The 11,187-nt window shown below is 40.3% G+C and overlaps 1 protein-coding gene across 1 annotated transcript in view; it reads right to left on the bottom strand.

Annotated features, from left to right (window-relative positions):
- The window catches only part of LOC128691598 (glutamate receptor ionotropic, delta-1-like), an 84,533-nt gene that overhangs the window by 51,265 nt on the left and 22,081 nt on the right, over positions 1 to 11,187 (bottom strand). The window contains exon 5 of the mRNA XM_070088961.1: positions 6,931 to 7,059. Within this exon, the coding sequence (XP_069945062.1) occupies positions 6,931 to 7,059 (129 nt within the window). The remainder of the gene's footprint in view (positions 1 to 6,930; positions 7,060 to 11,187) is intronic.

Here is an 11,187-nt window from a genome sequence, read left to right as displayed (position 1 = left end):
TGGAGGGAGAGAGTATGGAGGAGGTGAATGTATTCAGATATTTGGGAGTGGACGTGTCAGCGGATGGGTCTATGAAAGATGAGGTGAATCATAGAATTGATGAGGGGAAAAGGGTGAGTGGTGCACTTAGGAGTCTGTGGAGACAAGGAACTTTGTCCTTGGAGGCAAAGAGGGGAATGTATGAGAGTATAGTTTTACCAACGCTCTTATATGGGTGTGAAGCATGGGTGATGAATGTTGCAGCTAGGAGAAAGCTGGAGGCAGTGGAGATGTCATGTCTGAGGGCAATGTGTGGTGTGAATATAATGCAGAGAATTCGTAGTTTGAAAGTTAAGAGGAGGTGCGGGATTACCAAAACTGTTGTCCAGAGGGCTGAGGAAGGGTTGTTGAGGTGGTTCGGACATGTAGAGAGAATGGAGCGAAACAGAGTGACTTCAAGAGTGTATCAGTCTGTATTGGAAGGAAGGGGGGTAGGGGTCGGCCTAGGAAAGGTTGGAGGGAGGGGGTAAAGGAGGTTTTGTGTGCGAGGAGGGGCTTGGACTTCCAGCAGGCATGCGTGAGCTTGTTTGATAGGAGTGAATGGAGACAAATGGTTTTTAATACTTGACGTGCTGTTGGAGTGTGAGCAAAGCAACATTTATGAAGGGGTTCAGGGAAACCGGCAGGCCGGACTTGAGTCCTGGAGATGGGAAGTACAGTGCCTGCACTCTGAAGGATGGGTGTTAATGTTGCAGTTTAAAAACGGTAGTGCAAAGCACCCTTCTGGCAAGACAGTGATGGAGTGAATGATGGTGAAAGTTTTTCTTTTTCGGGCCACCCTGCCTTGGTGGGAATCGGCCAGTGTGATAATATATATATATATATATATATATATAAGAGCAGGCGAAATATACACAAACACTGATCTCTGGCTGAAGGAGACTCGAACCTACGAACCTTGGAACAAGGTACGCATTGCTTTACCAATCTACCCACACTGGACAATACCTTGGAGTCCAGCTTGCGCTAGATTTTTACCCAAGGCAGCCAGCTTTCAGGGAGAAGTCTTACAGCTTTTCATCTCATCCCCTGCATGCTGGACTCCAAGGTATTGTCCAGTGTGGGTAGATTGGTAAAGCAATGCGTACCTTGTTCCAAGGTTCGTAGGTTCGAGTCTCCTTCAGCCAGAGATCAGTGTTTGTGTATATTTCGTCTGCTCTTGCGAATTCCTTGCATTGTTAATATCTCTAGTAAGGCTGATGCATGCAGGGGATGAGATGAAAAGCTGTAAGCCTTCTCCCTGAAAGCTGGCTGCCTTGGATCAAAGTCTAGCGCAAGCTGGACTCCAAGGTATTGGTCCAGCGTGGGTAGATTGGTAAAGCACTGCGTACCTTGTTCCAAGGTTCGTAGGTTCGAGTCTCCTTCAGCCAGAGATCAGTGTTTATATATATATATATATATATATATATATATATATATATATATATATATATATATATATATATATATATAAACTCTTTGGTCTCGTTTATTAAATTCACCGTGGAGAAATAGGTGGACTGTAAACTTCCATTCTTAGATGTGTTGATACACCGGGTTGATAGAAAGTTTAAGTTTACAGTATATAAGAAGGCCACCAATGTGTGCTCATACTTTCACTATTATTCCAACAATGAGACTAAAGTTAAAAGCAGTGTATTTCTTACTATGTTTTTGAGAGCCTATAGAGTTTGCAGTCCGGAGTTCCTAGATGAAAAAATTAAGAAAATATTTGACATTGGCACGAAACTGCGATATCCTAAAGCTTTTATGGAATCTGCCTCACTGGCAGCTAAGAAAACTTATTATATAACAGACCCTGGGATAGCACCTCAGACCAGGAATGTGCTGGTCCTCCCATACAATGAGAATTTATCTATCCTGCCTTAAAAGATTTAATATACAAGTAGATTTTTAAATATTCACGGACTGTTAGAAGCATTCTGATAAAGAATTCACCCCAACAGTGTGTTGGTGGTGTCTACAGAATTAGTTGCAAAAGTTGCAGTCTCTCCTATTTGGGACAGATTGGCAAGCCTCTAGAACTGAGTATATCACAGCACCGTTATTTGAAACGTACAGCATAGGAGTTGAACATAATTTTCAACCACATTAGAGCTTGTAATAACCTGGTAAACTGGCAGGACGGAAGAGTCATCTTCCTCTGTTCCTCTAGGCTTGAAAGGAATATTGTAGAATCGGCAATTATTAAGTATGATAAGCATTCATTATACAATATCAGTGGCGTGTTGTTTAAATTAGATGTGTTGTCAACTGAAGCAGTAGTACACAATCAAAAATTGGTCTTAAATGTAGTGCAACACCGAGGAATTAGAACGTATTTTTCTTGCTTTTTCTGAAGGCTGAACCGGAGTTTGCCTCAGAATCATGTGGGATGAAAAACTGTGGCCGTCTTCCTTGTAATTGCAGATGCCTCCTCTTTCAATGAGCCCTGTTTCCTTTTTAAATCTTATAGATGTCTCCCGTTTAAAATGGTCCCGTTTTTATCGTCCCTTAAAATGGATCCGCTCTCGTGTATGGTTACTCCATAGATAATTGCCAGTGACTTCTATATCACTGGCAATATAATTATGTATGTAAAATTTCTTATATCATAAGGGAACCTGACCGAATTTTTGATAATTGTAACGATACGTTCATTTCGGCTACTATTAAAATATCATTTTTTGTGGCCTCTTTCTAATGCTATAATATTCAACCTTTCTATCTATGTGTACTGGTATGTCTGGGGACATTTCCTGTTTTTTTCTTTCTCCCTCTCCTTCACTCTAGTAAAGACGTCCCTTGAGTTCATATTTGCTTGGACATCCTCGCCTCTTCTGCAACTTTGTAAACTGCTGATGTGTTCATTACAACATGAAAGGCCTAGAGCTATCATTTTACTCCCTCCTGTATCGTTTGGTTTGCGATATCTCTGTATGTGTGTATATATATATATATATATATATATATATTTCTGTATATATATATATATATATATATATATATATATATATATATATATATATATATATATATATATATATATATTTATATATATATATATATTTACATATATATATATATATATATATATATATATATATATATATATATATATATATATATGTCGTGCCGAATATGTAAAACTGGTCAATTAGCAAGAACTCATTTAAAATTAAGTCCTTGCTAAAATTTTCTCTTATACGTTTAAAGATATATTTTTTTCATTAATGTTGATGTAAAAATTTATAATTTTGCACCAAAAGAAACTCAGAAAACTTACCTAACCTTATTATAACAAGCGCAATTTATTTTAGCCTAACCCAACTAAATATATTTTAGATTTGTTTACAGTAATTTAATACTAAACATACACAGTGAAATATATTTTTTCCGTTAGGTTCAGAATGATTTTGGCGAAATTATTGCATACACAAATTTTAACTTGTCCTATATGGCAAGATGAGCGTTGGTATTTAAGCCAAGATCGTAAGTTCTGCCTATTCGGCACGACATACATATGTAGTGCAGAATATGTAAAACTGGACAATTAGCAAGACCTCATTTAAAATTAAGTCCTTTCTAAAATTTTCTCTTATACGTTTAAAGATATATATTTTTTCATTAATGTTGATGTAAAAATTTATAATTTTGCACCAAAAGAAACTTAGAAAACTTACCTAACCTTATTATAACAAGCGCAATTTATTTTAGCCTAACCCAACTAAATATATTTTAGATACTTTTACAGTAATTTAATAATAAACAAACATAGTGAAATATATTTTTTTCATTAGGTTCAGAATGATTTGGGCGAAATTACTGCATACACAAATTTTCGCTTGTCTTATATGGCAAGATGAGCATATTCGGCACGACACACACACACACACACACACATATATATATACATATATATATATATATATATATATATATATATATATATATATATATATATATATATATATATATATATATATATATATATATATATATATATATATATATATATATATATATATATACACCTCTGTCCCCACTATGGAACCATTGATAGTGGAAGACTCAGACATTTACAAAGCAATAATGTAGTTCCCATCTGGCTCTGCTGGGGGTTACACTGGAATAAGGCCACAGCATTTAAAGGAAATGGTTAATCCAGTTACTGGGGAAATTGCAAAGACACTGCTTTCAGAGATCACAAGGTTCGTCAACAATTCCTTGGCTGGTCTGATCCCTGATGAAATTAGACCTTTCTTTTTTGGTGCAACACTTTGTGCACTTAAAAAGAAGGATGGAGGAATTCGGCCAATTGCAGTAGGCAACACCTTACGCCGCCTCGTATCCAAAGCTGCTGTCCGAAGTATTCGTGCACAGGCAGCCATGATGCTTCAACCAAACCAGCTTGGCTTTGGGGTCTCTCAAGGAAGTGAAGCAGCGGTTCATGCAACAAGGGCGTATATCAACTACCTGCCTGAGGACAATGCAGTGGTAAAATTAGATTTCAAGAATGCGTTCAATCTCCTGAAAAGAGACGTGGTATTAGCAGCAGTACAAGAACATTTCCCTGGTCTCTTCCCTTTTGTTTCAGCCGGGTATAGCAAGGAATCAATGCTTCTCTTTGGAGAGCATGAAATTACATCATCGGAGGGTGTCCAACAAGGAGATCCTCTTGCACCATTTCTCTTCTGTATAGCAGTTAGGGAAATCACAGTCAGACTGACCAGCGAGCTAAACATCTGGTTCCTAGATGATGGCACACTAGCAGGTACAAAAGAGTCCCTCCTACATGACCTTACACAGGTAATGACACGGGGACAGGAAATGGGTCTTATCCTGAATCCATCCAAATGTGAAATCATCTCAGTCAGTCAACAAGTGATAAATGCAGTGAGATCAAAACTACCAGGAGCAGCAGTCATTGCCCCCACAAATAGTGTCTTGCTAGGAGCACCTCTGGGAAGCAATGCCATTGACACAATTCTCAGGAAGAAATTGGAAGAGTTAAGGAGAATGGAACAACGAATAGGCAATCTGGACACCCACGATGCCTTGTACCTTCTCACAAAGTGCTTGAGTCTGCCCAGGTTGACATATTTCCTAAGATGTGCACCTTCATATGATAACCCTATACTGCACGAATATGACAGTATTCTGAGGCAGATTTTTACGAAAGTACTTAACCTTACTCTAGAAGACGGGCAGTGGAACCAAGCTACACTTCCAGTCAGACTGGGAGGCATTGGTGTCCGCAAGTCATCACAGATTGCGTTACCTGCTTTTCTGTCCTCGTGTATTGCATCAAGAGAGCTTGTAGCAGCGATTCTCCCTGAACATCTTAGGGACAAGATAGGAGTCCAGGACCAAAAATTCATTGACGGAGCAATGATCTGGGATAATCTAACGGGCTCTGGAGCCAGACCTGCTCCCCCCAACAACTACAAACAATCGCACTGGGATGGTCCAATAGTGGAAAATATTGCCTCAACAATGCTTCAGAGTGTGTCAGGGAAGGATAGAGACCGCCTCCTGGCAGTGAGAGCCCCTCATGCTGGGGACTTTCTGTTGGCTGTTCCCAACTCCAGCCTTGGCACACGTCTCGACCCACAGACCATCCGCATCGGTGTTGCCCTTCGACTTGCCGCCCCTATTCTCGCCGAACACAGGTGTATTTGTGGCAGTGAAGCAGCAGACCGATTCGGGTACCATGGTCTTGTGTGCCGTAAATCCGAGGGAAAGATTGCAAGACATGAGGAGGTTAATAACATTATCAAGAGGAGCCTCAAAACAGCTGGATGCCCAGCAGTAAAGGAGCCACCCCAACTATGCAGATCTGATGGCAGCCAGAAGCGTCCAGATGGTATCACCCTTCAAGCCTGGACAGATGGGAAGCAGGTGGTGTGGGACTATACATGTGCATCTACCTTGGCTGATACCTATCTCCAATACACCAGGGAGGAAGGAGGGGCAGCTGCCAGCTTCAGGGAGTCCCAAAAGTCTAGAAAATATGGAGAACTTGCCCATCATTATATGTTTGTTCCCATAGGCTCAGAGACCCTTGGCTCATGGGGAAAGAGTGCATCTAAATTCCTTAAGGAGCTGGGAAAAAGACACATCAGGGTAACTAGGGATCCCAGGGCAGCTAGTTTTCTGTTCCAGCGGCTCAGTGCGGCTGTTCAAAGGGGTAATGCCTGCTGTATTTTGGGCACACGCCCCAGCTCTGAGGAGCTGGATGAGATTCTCGCCTTATAATCGGTGATACACACGTAACAACATGTACCTTATATGCCACCTTTATATCAACAATGTATCTCTTAAATCTTCTGTACCATATTATGTAATAAAATATTCCTATTAGTAAAAAAAATAAATATGAAAAGATGGGGTGGTAGGGGAAGTGGAATATTCAAACGGCTTCAGGAAGAAATCCAAATATTTTTCCTTGAAGCCTTTTTATCCACTTCTCCGAGGCTATGGGTCCCACAATTTACACCAGAGGTGGACCCCTATATATATATATATATATATATATATATATATATATATATATATATATATATATATATATATATATATATATATATATATATATATATATATATATATATATATATATATATATATATATATATGAAACCTTTGATAGTTATGAGACACATCAATAATTTTTCTAGGTTAAATAGCATGTAAAAGTATTGAACAAAATATTTAAAAAAATATTTAAAATATTTAAAAAAATCATCAGATTCGTGATCAGCGCATCAAAGGTAACTAAACATAATCAATTTAGTTTCTGAACTGGAGAAAAAGTTAAAATTTGTGGGCCAGTGTAATCAACTACAAAATCACAAAATTTCTCTACAAGCTAAAAGAATAAATTATGTGCATTATTTTTCTCAGACTCACTTTGAGAATTTTTCCGGGAAGAGTGGGAGGTGTGAGGTGAGGAGGAGGCCACGACGAGGTGTCCAGGAGGCCACCTGCACAACCTGGGATCCCCGCGGACTATACGGCAGCTGGACGTAAACACTGCACCTGTAACACCAACTTATACACTAGTTCTTTGTTGAAAATACATATGGATAAGAGCACACGAATGTAATTACCTATTCTACTATATGTGTGTTTTTAGGTGTTTGATTATGATCGGGTATGTCTAGGATCTTCTTCCCTGTCTTTTAATTATCTGCAGATGTTTTTCTTCATATTTTTATCCTCTGCGTTATAGTGTTTTTACATTGGTTGTTCTTGGAGTTCACCGCCATCTCCATTATCTTTCCTTTCTCGGTGTTCTCTTTTAGAACAGTATTTAGTTCAGTCTCGTTATTCTTTCCTCATAGTGCATTCTTCAGTTCTGAAGCAAGTTGGGTAGCAAACATCGGAACCTTCTTAAATTTCTTTACATATTTCACTAGGTGTTGACGCTATGCTGGTGTGGCTTTCTCTAAGCTCGATCGACATAAGCCATGTATAATGTTCTCAAATGCAAATTGCATTTGTGGTCACAGTGGTGCCTATGCTAACCTTCCTATGGTGTAGAAATATACCTAGTTGGACGAATATTATTGTGGCTAGCTGGTCCAGTGGCTAACGCGACGGTCTGGAGTTTTGAGACTCTCTGATCGCTGGTTCTATCCCCGCCCGTGGTATGGTTTGTCTTTACTAGTTTGCATAAGACATTTGTTTTTCCAGTGCTCATATTCAAAGGCGTTTTTAAGTCTTGGAGATACTGAGATCTTTAAGCTATCCCAAGACTTCCTCTGATGCTACTGATGTTTGTAGCAACCTAATTGTGGTTGCAGGAGTCGAGTATCAGATCCTGGCCACTGCCTCTCTGCTACTGCTGTGTGTGTGTGTGTGTGTGTGTGTGTGTGTGTGTGTGTGTGTGGGTGTGTGTGTGTGTGTGTGTGTGTGTGTGTGTGTGTGTGTGTGTGTGTGTGTGTGTGTGTGTGTGTGTGTGTGTGTGTGTGTGCGAAATTACCTATTTATAATTACAGGAGCAGATGTAAACATCTTTCTATGATCAGTATTGCTATCATCATAATGTTTCCCCAGATGTTCTAGCACTTATTGCATCATCTTTTACAGCAATTAATTCCACTGTTTTATAACTTTGCGAATAAAAACAGTTATAGCATCCCATATTTTCCTTAATTTCTAACCGTGGTCTCTTCTTATCGCTACACAATCTACTAAAAAAAATCTTCACTATCTCTTCATATCCTTTTATGGCGATAAATGTGCTTTTCATGCTTCCTCGTTTCCTCTTATCAGCCCACAGAACATCGTCAGTGCACACACAGCCAAAACATAGAAGAATGACATTTAAGGGTGCTTGACTGTGTCTTGGTTTTTTAAGGAGAGTCTTGTCTGAGGATCCAAGGTGCAACAGACTGGGGGAACGATCATCAAATTGGATAAATGATTTATCCAAATGATGTGCCGCCATAATGTAATAAACTAGTCCCTTAAGTAGAATATACAGTCTAAGATACATCCCACTAGTATCATGGATACGCCACACTAGTGTCTTAGATACACCACACTAGTGTATTAGATACACCACACTAGTGTATTAGATACACCACACTAGTGTCTTAGATACACCACACTAGTGTCTTAGATACACCACACTAGTGTCTTGGATACGCCACACTAGTGTCTTAGATACACCACACTAGTGTCTTAGATACACCACACTAGTGTCTTAGATACACCACACTAGTGTCTTAGATACACCACACTAGTGTCTTAGATACACCACACTAGTGTCTTAGATACACCACACTAGTGTCTTAGATACACTACACTAGTGTCTTAGATACACCACACTAGTGTCTTAGATACACCACACTAGTGTCTTGGACACACCACACTAGTGTCTTGGATACACGACACTAGTGTTTTGGATACACGACACTAGTGTCTTGGATACACCACACTAGTGTCTTGGATTCACCACACTAGTGTCTTGGACACACCACACTAGTGTCTTGGATACACCACACTAGTGTCTTGGATACACCACACTAGTGTCTTGGACACACCACACTAGTGTCTTGGATACGCCACACTAGTGTCTTAGATACACCACACTAGTGTCTTGGATACACCACACTAGTGTCTTGGACACACCACACTAGTGTCTTGGATACGCCACACTAGTGTCTTGGATACACCACACTAGTGTCTTGGACACACCACACTAGTGTCTTGGATACGCCACACTAGTGTCTTGGATACGCCACACTAGTGTCTTGGATACACCACACTAGTGTCTTGGATACACCACACTAGTGTCTTGGATACGCCACACTAGTGTCTTAGATACACCACCCTAGTGTCTTGGACACACCACAATAGTGTCTTGGATACGCCACACTAGTGTCTTAGATACACCACACTAGTGTCTTAGATACACCACACTAGTGTCTTAGATACACCACACTAGTGTCTTGGACACACCACACTAGTATCTTGGATACACCACACTAGTGTCTTGGATACACCACACTAGTGTCTTGGATACACGACACTAGTGTCTTGGATACACTACACTAGTATCTTGGATACACTACACAAGTGTCTTGGATACACTACACTAGTGTCTTGGATACACGACACTAGTGTCTTAGATACACCAAACTAGTGTCTCAGATACACCACACTAGTGTCTTGGATACACCACACTAGTGTCTTGGATACACTACACTAGTGTCTTGGATACACTACACTAGTGTCTTGGATACAATACACTAGTGTAATAGATACACTACACTAGTGTCTTGGATACATCACATTAGTGTCTTGGATGCACCACACTAGTGTCCTGGATACACTACACTAGTGTCTTGGATGTATCACACTAGTGTCTTGGATACACTACACTAGTGTTTTAGATACACCACACTAGTGTCTTAGATACACCACACTAGTGTCTTAGATACACCACACTAGTGTCTTAGATACACCACACTAGTGTCTTAGATACACCACACTAGTGTCTTAGATACACCACACTAGTGTCTTGGACACACCACACTAGTGTCTTGGATACACGACACTAGTGTCTTGGATACACGACACTAGTGTCTTGGATACACCACACTAGTGTCTTGGATACACCACACTAGTGTCTTGGACACACCACACTAGTGTCTTGGATACACCACACTAGTGTCTTGGATACACCACACTAGTGTCTTGGATACACCACACTAGTGTCTTGGACACACCACACTAGTGTCTTGGATACGCCACACTAGTGTCTTAGATACACCACACCAGTGTCTTGGATACACCACACTAGTGTCTTGGACACACCACACTAGTGTCTTGGATACGCCACACTAGTGTCTTGGATACACCACACTAGTGTCTTGGACACACCACACTAGTGTCTTGGATACGCCACACTAGTGTCTTGGATACGCCACACTAGTGTCTTGGATACACCACACTAGTGTCTTGGATACACCACACTAGTGTCTTGGATACGCCACACTAGTGTCTTAGATACACCACACTAGTGTCTTGGACACACCACAATAGTGTCTTGGATACGCCACACTAGTGTCTTAGATACACCACACTAGTGTCTTAGATACACCACACTAGTGTCTTAGATACACCACACTAGTGTCTTGGACACACCACACTAGTATCTTGGATACACCACACTAGTGTCTTGGATACACGACACTAGTGTCTTCGATACACGACACTAGTGTCTTGGATACACTACACAAGTGTCTTGGATACACTACACTAGTGTCTTGGATACACGACAAAAGTGTCTTAGATACACCAAACTAGTGTCTCAGATACACCGCACTAGTGTCTTGGATGTATCACACTACACCACACTAGTGTCTTGGATACACTACACTAGTGTCTTGGATACACTACACTAGTGTCTTGGATACACTACACTAGTGTCTTTGATACACTACACTAGAGTCTTGGATACACTACACTAGTGTCTTGGATGTATCACACTAGTCTTGGATGCACTACACTAGTGTCTTGGATACACTAAACTAGTGTCTTGGATACACTACACTAGTGTCTTGGATGTATCACACTAGTCTTGGATGCACTACACTAGTGTCTTGGATACACTAAACTAGTGTCCTGGATACTCTACACTAGTGTCTTGGATGT

The sequence above is a fragment of the Cherax quadricarinatus genome, chromosome 26 (assembly GCF_038502225.1).
Source record: "Cherax quadricarinatus isolate ZL_2023a chromosome 26, ASM3850222v1, whole genome shotgun sequence".
Classification (NCBI taxonomy): domain Eukaryota; kingdom Metazoa; phylum Arthropoda; class Malacostraca; order Decapoda; family Parastacidae; genus Cherax; species Cherax quadricarinatus.
This window is presented reverse-complemented; position numbering and strand designations above follow the sequence as displayed.